The following is a 14,389-nucleotide window of genomic DNA, read 5'->3' as shown; positions in this document are numbered from 1 at the left end:
TTACTAAAATATTCATTTATTTTTCTGTAGCATTGTTATATATGAAGGTGGTAGTGTCATGAGTCAAGCCAGGTCCCTGTGGAGATTGGAACTTGCAAGAACAAAATGGGCTGGTGGCTTCATTAACTGGTCCCATCCAATGAGAATAAGGCACTTGACAACTGGCCGTTACCTCGGTGTTAATGAAAATAATGAGCTCTGTCTTGTCACAAGGTAGGAAATATTTCAATTTCTGTGTTTGCCGATGTCCTAATTCTGACTGTAAAGATAACATATTGAGTTGCAGACAGGCACAGTGAAAAGAGTGTTACATTCTGTTACAGTTATAGATGTTGTACCATCAGCAATTCAATGTGTCATCTTTACAGTGAATCGCAAATATATAATTTTCATAATATTGTTAATATTCCAACCTTGACTTTCATTGTTTCATTTTCTAATATTGCTATTTTGTACCACTGTGCTGCCATGTTCAATGTTCTTTGTAAGAAAGACAGTCACAAACTCACATAAAATGTAATTTTTTCCAACATTGTGCCATGAAAGATACTGTGCCACGACTGCAGTAGGTGGTGAGTGTGAGGGAGGATTGAGGAATGGTGGTGATGGCTGGGAGGGAGGCAGTATGTGCAGGAGATAGGAATGTTGAATGGGAATTCAGCAGGTGCATTGGATAAGAATGTAGCATGTTTGTGTAGTGAACAGTGATGATGACGAGGAGGAGGGGAAGAAAGAACAGAGGAAGGGCAGACTGTGGGAAGGAGGGTGTACATGCAGGATGAGTAAAGTTAATGTTCCTGGATTGGGTGGAGGTGGGTGTCGACCAGGGAGCTAGCAGAGATTGAGGGTAGGAGGATTATAGGAAACAAGAATGTGTTGTAAGGACAACTCCCATCTACATAGTACAGAGAAGCTGGTGTAAAGTGGGAGGATCCAGATGACAAGTGTTGTGAAGCAGCTGCTGAAAACGAGTGTGTTGTGCTCAGCAGCGTGTTCCACCATTGGGTAGTCAGCCGTGCTTGTGGCCACAGTTTGTTGGTGGCCATTCATGTTAGTGGACAGCCGAGTGGTCATGCCCACATAAAATGTTATGCAGAAATTGCGGCAGAGCTGCTTTCATGGGTATCCATGCCTGTGCTGGTATAGGTGAGACTAGGATGGGACTGAAGTAGGACGTCTGGTTGGGTGTATAGGACAGGTCTTGCATCTGGCTCTTCCACAGCGACATTACCCATGTGGCAAGTAGTTGGAAGTGGGTGTAGTGTAAGGATGGATCACGATGTGTAGATTGTATATTGTATGGACAGTGGAATACCATTTTGGGGGGGGGGATTGTGGGTAGGACGTTTCTCAGTTCTGGTCACAATGAAGAATAGTCAAAATGCTGATGATGGCTATGGTTCAGCTGTTTCAGTCCAGGGTAACAGTGTGTGACGGTATGCGTGCATCTTCGCAGCTGATTCTTGGGGTTGGTGGAAGGATTAGGGGCATGTAAGGGTATTGTGTAGGAAATCTGTATGTGGACCAGGTCTGGGGGATGGCAACTGTCTTTGGAGACCTTAGTAAGACCTTCAACATGCTGGGTATGGGAATTCACATCACCATGTATGTGCCATTCACAGGTTGCCAGACTATACAGTGGAGATTCTTTGGTGTGGAATGGATGGCGGCTATCAAAATACAGGTGCTGTTAATGGCTAGTGAGCTTGATGTAGACGGAGGTATCGATTGAACATTCAGAGAGATGGAGGTCAGTGTTCAGGAAGGTGGCACATTGAGCTGAATTGATTTGAGAATTAACAATCATATGTGAAAAGGTAATAGAAGGAAGAGTATGGTTGAAAGTATTGTTGACAATTACTTAACAGGGATGGAGCACAAGCTCATATACTACAGCTGATGCAGGAACTGATAATCATACATGACCAATTAAAAGGAAGGAAGATTTGGTTTTAATATTTTGTTATCTATGGAGCCATTTGAAATAGAGTACAGATCTCAATAAGACAAGTATGGCAAAAGAAATTGAGTAGCAGTCATCCTGATGCTTGCCTTTATTATTTTAAGGGATCCTAAATGTTGATGACTGAACAGTTGTTCCTGTGTAAATTGTAACTGAAGAATTACTATAAATGCTTTACTGAAAACATATTTTCAGTTACGTGCATGTTTACATGTTAGTGAAATACAGCCATACATGAAATAATAATTAGTATTTTCTCCTTCAAAAAAGGAATATTCAATCATTTTTCACTACCTCTACCTTCTTTTCATAGGGATGAAGCAACAATAGCATCATCAACATTCTGCCTGCGCCAAGAAAAAGATGATCAGAAAGTGGTACTTGAAGACAAAGATCTTGAAGTGATTGGCTCACCCATAATAAAATATGGTGACAGCACAGTCATAGTTCAACATTCGGAAACCTCACTTTGGTTATCATATAAGGTACAAATAATCACTCATGTAATGTAGTTTCTATAAAACTTTGAAAGAATTGTGAAAACTGGCAGTAAATTTTGTGTACTGCATGTATTTTCAGATCAATGGAATGCACTTGTTTCATCTTTCTCCCTCTATTGAAAATATATCATAATGCTGTGGTTAGTTTCTTGGTTGTGTACATGTGCATTTCCATAATTTTTAATGATAATATTGTGCAAAGGATAGTTGCTGCTTACCATATAACAGAGATGCTGAGTTGCAGGATAGGCACAACAAAAAGATATCAAACAAAGCTTTTGGTCAGATAGGCCTTCATCAGAGTAGACAACAGATACACACACATACAAATGCAACTCACACACTCATGTGCAGATTCCTTGACTTTTGCCATCGGGTGGTGGGTTTCCAGGTTCCGTGTAATAGGTCAGGAGTTCACTACACACAGGAAGCAGCTACCCAGGTAGCGGGGTCTGTGTGGAAGGGACTGGTCAGTCTTCTGGGTTAGAGGGTCTCAGGAAAGCACAGAAAGGGCATCTGTCTAAAAAGGGGCAGGTAAAACACACTAAGGTAGTTGTAGAAACAATCATTATTGTAGTTGTAAATTGTCGTAGCTGTGTTGGGAAAGAACCAGAGCTCCAAGTCGTAATCGAAAGCACTTAAGCTCAAAGTAGTTCACCTTTTAGCGAAACTGAAGTAGATAGTTCCTGCGAAATAGCATGGGTAGAGGTTATACTTGACAATCAGGCTAAACTATTCATTGGATCATTTCACCAACCCCCCAACTCAGAAGATATAGTTGCGGAACAGTTCAAAGAAAACTTGAGTCCCATTTCAAACAGGTACCCCACTCATACAATTACAGCCAGTGGTGACTTCAATCTACCCTTGATATGCTGGAAAGATTATATGTTTAAAGCTGGCAGTAGGCATAAAGCGTCATCAGAAATTGTACTGAATGCTTTCTCAGAAAATTATTTTGAACAATTAGTTCATGAGCCCACTCAAAGCATAAATTATTGTGAAAGCATACACGACCTATTAGCAACCAATAATCATGGACAAATAGGGAATATTATGATGAATACAGGGATTAGCGACCACAAGGCATTTGCTACTAGGCTGAATACCATAACACCTACAGCCATCAAAAAGAAACGCAAAGTACATCTATTTAAAAAAGCTGATAAAAATGGGCTGAACACCTTTTTAAGAGACAGTCTCCCCTCCTTTCGATCTGATCATGTAAGTGAAGAAAAGATGTGGAATGATTTCAAAGAGATAGTATCAACAGCAGTTGAGAGATATGTACCACATAAATTAACAAGTGATGGTCCTGACCCCCCACAGTACACAAAATGGCTCAAATTGCTGTTGCAGAATCAATGAAAAAAGCATGCCAAATTTAAAAGAACACAAAATCCCCAAGATTGGCAAAGTTTTGCAGAAGTTTGAAATATAGCTTGTCTTCAATGTGAGAAGCTTTTAATAATTTCCACATCAAAACTCTGTCTCAGAATCTGGCAGAAAACCCAAAGACATTCTGGTCATACATAAAGCACGGAAGTGGCAGGATGCAGTCAATACCTTCACTGCGCAATAACAATGGTGAAGTCACTGATGACAGTGCCACTAAAGCAGAGTTATTAAACACGGTTTTCCAAAACTCATTCACCAAAGAAGGTGAAGTAATTGTATACCAGTCAGGTTCCTTTCAGAGTATGCAGATACAATAGCACCATATTTAGCAGTTATATACAACTGCTCGCTCACAGAAAGTTCCACACCTAAAGACTGTAAAATTGCTCAAGTCGCACCAATACCCAAAAAGGGAAATAGGAGTAATCCGCTGAATTACAGGCCCATATCACTAACGTCGATTGGCAGTAGGGTTTTGGAACATATTCTGTGTTTGAGCATTATGAATTACCTTGAAGAAAACAATTTATTGACACATAGTCAGCACGGATTCAGACAATATCGTTCTTGTGAAACACAACTAGCTCTTTATACTCATGAAGTAATGAGTGCTCTTGACAGGGTATGTCAAATTGATTCCCTATTTTTAGATTTCCAGAAGGCTTTTGGCACTGTTCCTCACAAGCGTCTTCTAACCAAACTGCGTGCCTATGGAATATTGCCTCAGTTCTGCGACTAGATTCATGATTTCCTGTCAGAAAAGTCACAGTTTGTAGTAATAGATGGAAAGTCATCGAGTAAAACAGAAGTAAGATCCAGCATTCCCCGAGGAAGTGTTATAGACCCTGTATTGTTCCTGATCTATATTAATGACATAGGAGACAATCTAAGTAGCCCTCTTAGATTGTTTGCAGATGATACTGTCATTTATCGTCTTGTGAAGTCATCAGATGACCAAAACAAATTGCAAAATGATTTAGATAAGATATCTGTATGGTGCAAAAAGTGACAATTGACCCTGAATAAAGAAAAGTGTGAAGTACATGAGTACTAAAAGAAATCCGTTAAATTTCGATTATGCCATAAGCCACCCAAACCTGAAGGCTATAAGTTCAACTAAATACTTAGGGATTACAATTACAAATAACCTAGATTGGAATGATCACATAGATAGTGGTGTGGGTAGAGCAAACCAAAGACTGTGATTCATTAGCAGAACACTTAAAAGGTGCAACGGGTCTACTAAAGAGGCTGCTTATACCATGCTTGTCGGCCCTATTCTGGAGTACTGCTCTGCAGTGTGGGATCCGCATCAGGTGGGACTGACAGACGATATCGAAAAAGTTCAAAGAAGGGCAGCTCGTTTTGTATTATCATGAAATAGGGGAGATAGTGGCACAGACATGATACGTGATTTGGAGTGACAGTCATTGAAACAAAGACGTTTTTCGTTGTGATGGGATCTTCTCATAAAATTTCAATCACCAGTTTCTCCTCTGTTTGCGAAAACATTATGTTGGCACCCACCTACTTAAGGAGAAATTATCATCACTATAAGATAAGAGATCAGGGCTCGCACAGAAAAATTTAAGTGTTCGATTTTACCGTGCTCCGTTCAAGAGAGGAACCGTAGAGAGACAGCTTGAAGGTGGTTCATTGAACCCTCTGACAGGCACTTTATTGTGACTAGCAGAGTAACCATGTAGATGTAGATGTAGATGGGTAGATGTAGATGTATGTGTGAGTTGCGTTTGCATTTGCATGTAGTGCGCGTGTGCCTGTGTGTGTGTGTGTGTGTGTGTGTGTGTGTGTGTGTGTGTGCTGTCTATTCTGATGAGGGCATGTTTGACTAAAAGCCTTGTTTGACAGTCTTTTTGTTGTGCCTATCTGTGACTCATTTCTGTTATATGGTGAGTATCAACTATCCTTTTCACAAGATTGTCATTATTCCATTCTGGATTTTCCATTGTTCTGTGATTTTTAAAATAAATCGAACATAAATGTATGTCTGCATTTATAAAATGTGCTCACATATTTCCAATATTATTGTGGCTTAGTAATTGTGAACACACTAGACTCTCGCTAATCCAGTCATTCCTGAGACATATGGGTACCGGTTTAACAGAAGTGCCAGATTATTGAGTGTCTGAAATTTATTTTATGAATTTATTTTGTTTTTTTATTTATTTTGAAAACATAGGGGATATACAGTAGTGTACTGTACTTTATTAAACCGAAGAGTACAATTTTAAAACAGAGGATATACTTTATTAAATCCAAAAATACATTAATTTTCAAATAAAACTTAGTCCTTGAGTGTAAAATATACTGTTCATAATTATACAGTTGAATCACTCACTGTAAAACATGTCCCTCATTTTTAACTTTCACAATGATGATATGCGATGGTGGCATGCTTTATGATGCATCACTTATACAAGCATTACATTGGTACTGCATGTATCTGGTTGTTGTCCAGGAAGACCTTGGCAGCTTCAGCACCAGCAGTGTGAGAAATCTTCATGCTCTCTTTTCCTGTGTCCTCTTCTTCATGACTTTCATCATTACTTTCTTGCACACTTTTGATTATTTCTTCATCTGTTAAAGTTTGGTCTGTATCACAGTTTTCCTCATTCAGCCACTTAGTAACATTTTCATTATCAATTTCTAATTTCTTCTCCTCCTGGAAGGTTGTAGAACATGTCACTGTACAAAATAGTTGATAATTACGAATTGACTGACTCATCGCTGTCTCTCACTACTGGATCCAACTTGGCATCAATGGATGGCCACAGTTTTCTCCTGCTCTTCATTATGGTAGTGTTCTCCACTTTGTCCCATGCCTCGGCTGCTTGGAAAACAACATCAAGTATGTTAATTGCTTTCAGCGTAGTCTCGATAGTCATTTTCAGTTTTGTTCAGCAAGGAGACGAGAAGTGAATGTCCATAATGATGTTTAATTAATTCCAAAATTCCCTGGTCCATGAGCTCAATTGGGGCTGTCACGTTGGGTGGGAGAAACAGTGCTTGTATACCATCAAACTTTAGAGAAACATCTGAAGGATGACTGGGAGCATTGTCAATTATAAGGATAGCTTTCAGTGGAAGCTTTTTCTTCTTTAGCTCTTTCCTCACTGCTGGTACAAATGTTTCATGGTACCACTGAGAGAATATTTGTCTGTCCGTACATGCTTTCATTTGAGCGTGATACTGCAATGGTAGAGTATTTATGTCAGTGTGTTTAAAACACTGTGGATGTTGGGATCTTCCAATCACCATAAGCGGTAGTTTATGACTCCTATTTTCATTACAACACGCCATTAATATTACATTCTGTTTCTGTTGCTTGTAACCAGGAGCTTCCTTCTCGTTCTTAGCAGCTAATGTTTCTGAAGGAAGCATCTTGTAAAAGAGTCCCATTTCATCAGCATTATACAAGGCATCAGCTGTGAAATATTCTTCCTCTGTTATCTTCCATATCTTACTTACAAACTTATCAGCACCCTTATTGTTAGCTGAACGACTTTACCCGTTGACTATCAGCTGCCGAATGCCATGTTGTTTTTTCCAGTTTGATAGCCAACCTTCACTCGCTGCAAACACATTACTACAGCCAAGTTGTTTGTTAAATGCAGCTGCTTTTTCCTTTATAGTCAGGCCACTGACTGGAATTCCTTTACTGCGTAGTTGTATGAATCATCTATAAACAGCTACATCCAGTTCTTCATTCTCACTCTTTCGCATAACCTTCCATTTTGCCAACTCACTATCCATTTGTCTTGAGTACTGTCGAATAACATATTCTTTCTTTTTGATGTCATAAATAATTGCTTGTCCAACACTGAACTCAGCAGCAATGGCTTTCTGCAAAGAACCTCGATTTAACTTATCTAAAATTTCGAGTTTCTGATTGAGTTCTAGCACAACGTATTTCCTTTTAGAAGACATGATTCTGAACTGTAACTAAAGCTACAATTTCAAATACAGTATATAAAGCATTGTTTAACTGAGCATTGTTGTGCACGATAATTCATTGTGCACGTGTTTTTGGATGTGTGCTGGATTCTGAGAGGCCACACTATTGAGGGCCAGATTAGCGAGAGTCTAGTGTATTGGAATTTAAATGAAGTGCATGGTGACTCTTATTAGCATTTTAACTCTGCAAAATACTTAAGCAAGTTCGAGACAATATTTTGAAACCTGAAACAGTGCCTTTTCTTAACTGTCGTGCAATGTGATAACCACTGTATTCTCTTTAAAATTCTTTTCTCATGACAAGCATTTTTCTGCATGTCAAACCCCAAAAGGAACAACATAATTCAGCATGGCATCACCAGATGCATTAGCCTTATTATGTCATAACTCTCATGCAGACCATTCCACTCCGTAAACTAAGAAATCTTACAGCCATCACAAGAAGTTTCTAACCTCTAAGTTGCTCAAGAAAATTACATAGAAGTCTCATGTAAGAAACAGTAATATTGTTAGTAGCATCTTTGAAGGAAGATTCTTTGTTAATAAATGTTGGAGATGGTACTTGTTATTTTCGTATGTTGTGCATGTAAAGATAATACTTCTGACTGCCCTGTAGTGAGTGATACAAAATGTTCTGATGTGCAGCTACCACTAGTGCCCAGATCATAAAGTAAAATAGCCCACTGTCCATTTTGACACAGTTACTAAAACATGCTCTAATGACCAAATTTTCTGTACCCATTAGGCTTATGAAACAAAAAAGAAAGGTGTGGGGAAAGTTGAAGAAAAGCAAGCTGTCCTCCATGAAGAAGGGAAAATGGATGATGGCTTAGACTTTAGCCGCAGTCAAGAGGAGGAATCAAGAACGGCTCGTGTTATAAGAAAATGTAGTTCCCTTTTCACGAAATTTATAACGTGAGTACTGAAACATCTAGAAATTAATTTTTGTATAATTATATTAATTAATAGTTATTACTCCTCTGCATATGTTCAGGTGTGTAATAGGAATTTTTGTACTAATTTGGTAAGCTAAAACTTTCATTTAATTGCAACGTAATGAATTATAAAAGAATGCTTGAAGATAGTATAAAAGAGGTAATTATGTAATGTGTTTCAGGGGACTAGAAACACTGCAGACAAATAGACGACATTCATTATTTTTTATGTCTGTGAATTTAAATGAAATGGTTATGTGCCTTGAAGATTTAATAAACTACTTTGCCCAGCCAGAGGAAGAAATGGGTAAGCATTCATTCTAGTATCAGTATTTACATAAAACTGTGCTCAAATGTTCAAATGTGTGTGAATTCCTAAGGGACCAAACTGCTTAGGTCATCAGTCCCTAAACTTACACACTACTTAAACTAACTTATGCTAAGAACAACACACACACCCATGCCCGAGGGAGGACTCAAACCTCCGGCGGGACAGACCGCACAGTCCATGACATGACACCTCAAACCGTGCTAGAACTGTGCTGTATTAAGTAGATTTTGAAATGATAAATAGGCCAAGTGACATCTTAAGTGTTAATAAAAGAATGCAATTTCCATATGTCATCCGTATGGGAATTGGTTCAGAATTTTCAACTGTTTGTGACGTAAAAGACAAGTTAAAACAATTATCCATGCCACTCACTTTTATTTTCTTCCACAGCATGTTTCACCCTTATCTTCAAATGGATCAGTGGGTTACATTACATTTTTGTTTTCTGGGTATAACCAACTGTCTGTTTTGAACTTAATTTCAAAAATGTTCCAGAAGAAAAAACACTGAGGTCATTATAAATATGCATGTTCAATATAATTGGCACAAAAACATGAAAAAACAATATAAACGGTCCAGAGGGTACAATCATATTGGGTATCAGACATAATTGATGATTTCTTGATAGGGAGGGCAAAACATGTTATCTTGGATGGAGGGTCATCAACAGATCTAGAAGTAACTTCGGATGTACCCCAGGGAAACGTGTTGGGTCACTTGCTGCTTATGTTATTTATTAATGATCTTGTGGACAATATTAATAATGACCTAAGACTTATCGCAGTTGATGCAGTTATCTATAAGGGGTGTTCAAAAAGAAATGAGTTGGAGGCATAATTACAGAAACCAGTACCTGTATGTTAGAAGTATTGACCCTGGTTGTTGAGACACTTGTCCCACTGTGACACAAAGCAGTGAATGGCTGTCACTTAAAATTCCCAGGGCTGCGATGTTAACCAGTTCCGCTCGTACACCTGGACATTGTCATCCAAGGTGAATCATTTGCCCCTTAGAGCCTTTTTAAGGGGACCAAAAATGGCGTAATCATAGGGAGAGAGGTCTGGATTGTATGGAGAATCTCCCATTTGAATTTCTGCAGGAGTGCTGCGACTGTGTTGACACTACGAGGCTTTGCATTGTCATGGAGCAGAATTACCACAGGAGTGAGACTGACTGGTCGTTTTGATTTGATCGCTTGGTAAAGGGTGGTCAAGGATTCCGAGTAATGCTGGGCATTCACTGTTGTTCCATGCTGCAGGAAGTGAACCAGAAGGGGGCCATCTTGGTCAAAGAAGAACGTCAGCATAACCATGCCACTGGCAGCGTTGGATGATTGATGCATGCTACTGCTAGCTCTCTATAGTCACATGACATGCATGCGTGCCCTCTCGCGACAGGCTGTGTACTTCCACATTCGGGAAGGATCACACCTTGTTACACATGCCATTACCCTCCTGTCACCAGATTGTGCATTCCAGACTCTGGCTCATTTCTTTTTGAACCCCTCTTTTTCAGTGGAGTCCAGTAACAAATCTGTACAAGTATTCAGTCAGACTTGGGAAGATTTCAGAATGGCACAGCTTACTTTAAATGCTCAAAATTGTAAAATTGTGCACTTTGCAAAACAAAAAAATGTGGTATCCTATGAATGTAATATTAGTGAGTCACATTTGGAATATGTAAACTCATACAAACACTTGGATGTAACACTCTGTAGGGACATGAAGTGGAATGATCGCATATGCTTAGTTGTTGGTAAAGCATGTAGCAGGTATCAGTTTATGGGTAGAATACTAGCAGGGTTGCCACAGGCTCTGGAAATCAGAATATCAGTGAAATTTCAAACACGTCCAGGAAATATTAGGGAAATTTGAAAAAAAGAAGAAAAAAGAAAAGGAAAAGGAAAAAAAAACTGGAAAAATCTCGTTTTTGTCTTGTTAGATGAAACAAACTGCGGCGTCATACACCATTGCTGGCTGGGTGCAGCTGAGTACTTGCTCCACTTCCCTACTCCATCATTCCTATTGCTTCTCCCCTTCTTACCACTCCTTTCAGCGTGCAGTCAGTGCTGCCACAATTTCTTGCCGCTAGCCTAGCAGCTGCCGACAAGAAGCAGGGGGCATGAGGATTGGTTTGTTTGGATCTGACTCTCAGAGACTGTAGATGCAGTGACTGGAGACAACGGTCATGTGTGCATTAGTTGTATGTGAGTGATTGTGTGAATTTGTGTGTGCTCTCGTTTTCTGACAAAAGCTATGGCTAAAAATTTAGTGTGAGAGTGTGATTGTTTTTTTCTACATGCCTGTCTGTGGCTCAGCAATCATCTCTGTGGTGAGTTGCCACCTATCCTCATTATTATTGGTTCTCAGAGCATTAACTACAAGCAAATCCTGGATACGGCTATGGTCACCTGCATGGCACCATCCTATGCCAACCTATTTATGGGCCATCTAGAGGAATGTTATGTTAACAGAGCTTGTGACTGGTAGCAGAGAGCAAAAATAACAGCATTTGAATGATAATTCAGCTCAAAATCATACTGTGATCTTTGGTGTTTCATGCTAAAGTTACAAAGGAAAAGCAGAATGTGAAGAATAACTATGCTCAGAGTCATGCACCATTTTGTATTATCTTGTGCAGAATAAATGGAGGAAAGAGAACAGAAACGGAAGGACAACTCCACATACAACATTGTTGTTATTAGTTGCATCCCGTGTGGAAGCAGCCAGTGGACAAATTCAAATGAGAACCTAACAAAGAAATTAGAGAAATCTTTAAACCTTGTTTCAATCTACTGCTCTCTAATAAAATTAATAGGCGTTTATTTTTTCTCTTTATTTACTTCAAATCAAAGCAGAAATGCATAGTGCCTATGTTTGTGAAAAGGTCTTCCAAGAATTCAAATCTTTCTCTTTTGTCAAAAATTATTGTTAATTTAGCTTTTGGTGTTACTAAGTAAAATATTTTTGTTTCATTTCTTTAAATGTAGTATGTTTTCCTGTTCAATTCCAGAGCATGAAGAGAAGCAGAACAGACTTAGAGCATTGAGAAACAGACAGGACCTGTTTCAAGAAGAAGGAATATTAAACCTCATCCTTGAAGCTATTGACAAAATTAATGTTATCACATCACAAGGATTCCTAATTGCCCTGTCTGGAGATGATACTGGCCAAAGCTGGGAAGTTATTTCAGGATATCTGTACCAGCTTCTTGGTAAGAATATTTCTCTGTAACCATTGTCTTACCTAAAAGTTTTTTCTGTCCATCCAAGTAATAGAAATGAAACCATATGGGTGAAATTTCTTCAGACATCCTGTATTATTAGACTGTGGAGTTTGTTGGCACTGCTACATCTCTCCCAATCCATTCTCATTTCTCCTAACTCATCTATTATGTTCACTGCTAACAAAAAAATAATTTTGTTTAATATTTAGCCATTTCTTATTGTCTAGTTGTCATCACATACCTACTGTAGTGCACTTGGAGTTGAAACCTGACATGGTGACCGACAGAAATTGTTGAAATGATAAAAGTAGAATGACCATGACCATGACCAGAATGGACTTCTTTATGTTCACTGCCAGCCTTGTCTACCAGGCGAAATTGTGATTAGTATGCCTAACATGTTAGTAAATAAGACAGTTTCAAACCCAGTTACACACAAACTTTTTAACAACTATTAACACATAGCACCACTTTTGCTTTCATAAATGTAGACTCACTAAATATCATATTAGGGTAAGTGCTGTATTAGAAACGCCGTTAGATAAAAAAGTATGTTCAAATAAATGACAGTTCTGTAAATTTTCCCCTAAACAAATTACTAATAGTGTAGAAAAATCACATTATTCATTAAAGCATCACTATATACATTTCTTGCAACCCCGGTGCTGTATTTCTCACTGCCTCTTCCTGATTTAAGTACTTTTGATTCGTACAATTACACAGAGTAAATACATCAAAGAATAAAATAATTTTTTAAATCTTTATACACTAAACATCCCTTTTTACAGGCTTCTCCTCTTTCCATCTCTTGTGCACGTGTACCTCCTCATCATCCTCCTGTATCATTTTTGTGTGTGGTACATGTGGTGTCACCGCCAGACACCACATTTGCTAGGTGGTAGCCTTTAAATCGGCCGCGGTCCGCTAGTATACGTCGGACCTGCGTGTCGCCACTGTCAGTGGTTGCAGACCGAGCGCCGCCACACGGCAGGTCTAGATAGACTTCCTAGCACTCGCCCCAGTTGTACAGCCGACTTTGCTAGAGATGGTTCACCGACGAATTACGCTCTCATTTGCCGAGACGATAGTTAGCACAGCCTTCAGCTACGTCATTTGCTACGACCTAGCAAGGAGCCATTATCATTTGCTATTTATCTTGTGATGCCTGTACCGTCAGACCAATGTTCACCAATTATGGATTAAAGTTAAGTATTCCCGAAGCCACGTTCCTTTTTTTGCTAGTATAATTACTTTACCTGTTCCAGACCTCACACCAGCCTGCGTGAGCTTAACGCGTGCCTTTCGGCTACCAATCATAGTGGCTTGGCTGTCTTGCCAAGTCACAACAGTACACATCCCTCATCCCACAGAAATCTATAAATCTTACATGTTTCTGATTTCCACCATTATCAATCTCTAATTGTCTGTTCTTACATTTTAGGTTGGTCTGATAGCATGTCAGAAATCTGTGCCTAAAGCTACATCTTTAACTAGTCCTGTAATAATTAAACAGGCTATTTTAAATTCACGATCATATCTCTTGAATTCTAGTAACACTTTCTGTTTCACAGATTTGTTCATTCCCCCTATTCCCATTTTTACTTTTATCCCCATCAACAGAAAAATTACAGAAGTCTTATCATTTAGCCTATGCATAAAGGACTCTGCTACTGCTAACACAGCACTTCCAGAATCCAAAAACGCCCTTGTCTTATGTTCAACCTCATGATCAATTCTGGCCCAATAGACATGGCAGCTTGTCAGCATCTTCTTTCATGAGATGAGATGCTCCAGTGATCCTGATGCAGAAGAGTGTGAGTCTGTGTCATAACAAAAAATAATTGTGGACGAGATGTAATGCACAAGCCAGAGATTGCTGAGGCCTTCCTCGCTGAACATTTTGTCACACTTTATGCAGAAGAGGGTCAGCAGTGACGGCTTGAGTGATGCGAGAACTGGTAGTGGGAAATTCATCCACTGATTTGTAAGCTTCCATGTCTGGGTAAAAATGAAGACTTCATCCTGATCAATACTAGTGTCAAGTTATATCAGAAAACGCAAA

The 14,389-nt window shown here is 39.1% G+C and overlaps 1 protein-coding gene across 1 annotated transcript in view; it reads left to right on the top strand.

The window, feature by feature from the left end:
* LOC126163107 (ryanodine receptor) overlaps window positions 1–14,389 on the top strand; it is a 737,240-nt gene that overhangs the window by 264,449 nt on the left and 458,402 nt on the right. The window contains exons 9-13 of the mRNA XM_049920028.1: window positions 31–213; window positions 2,277–2,448; window positions 8,582–8,751; window positions 8,954–9,078; window positions 12,115–12,315. Of these exons, the coding sequence (XP_049775985.1) occupies window positions 31–213; window positions 2,277–2,448; window positions 8,582–8,751; window positions 8,954–9,078; window positions 12,115–12,315 (851 nt within the window). The remainder of the gene's footprint in view (window positions 1–30; window positions 214–2,276; window positions 2,449–8,581; window positions 8,752–8,953; window positions 9,079–12,114; window positions 12,316–14,389) is intronic.

Source organism: Schistocerca cancellata, chromosome 2 (genome assembly GCF_023864275.1).
Source record: "Schistocerca cancellata isolate TAMUIC-IGC-003103 chromosome 2, iqSchCanc2.1, whole genome shotgun sequence".
Classification (NCBI taxonomy): domain Eukaryota; kingdom Metazoa; phylum Arthropoda; class Insecta; order Orthoptera; family Acrididae; genus Schistocerca; species Schistocerca cancellata.
Note: the sequence above shows the minus strand (reverse complement) of the source record. Positions and strands in the feature narration are given on the sequence as shown.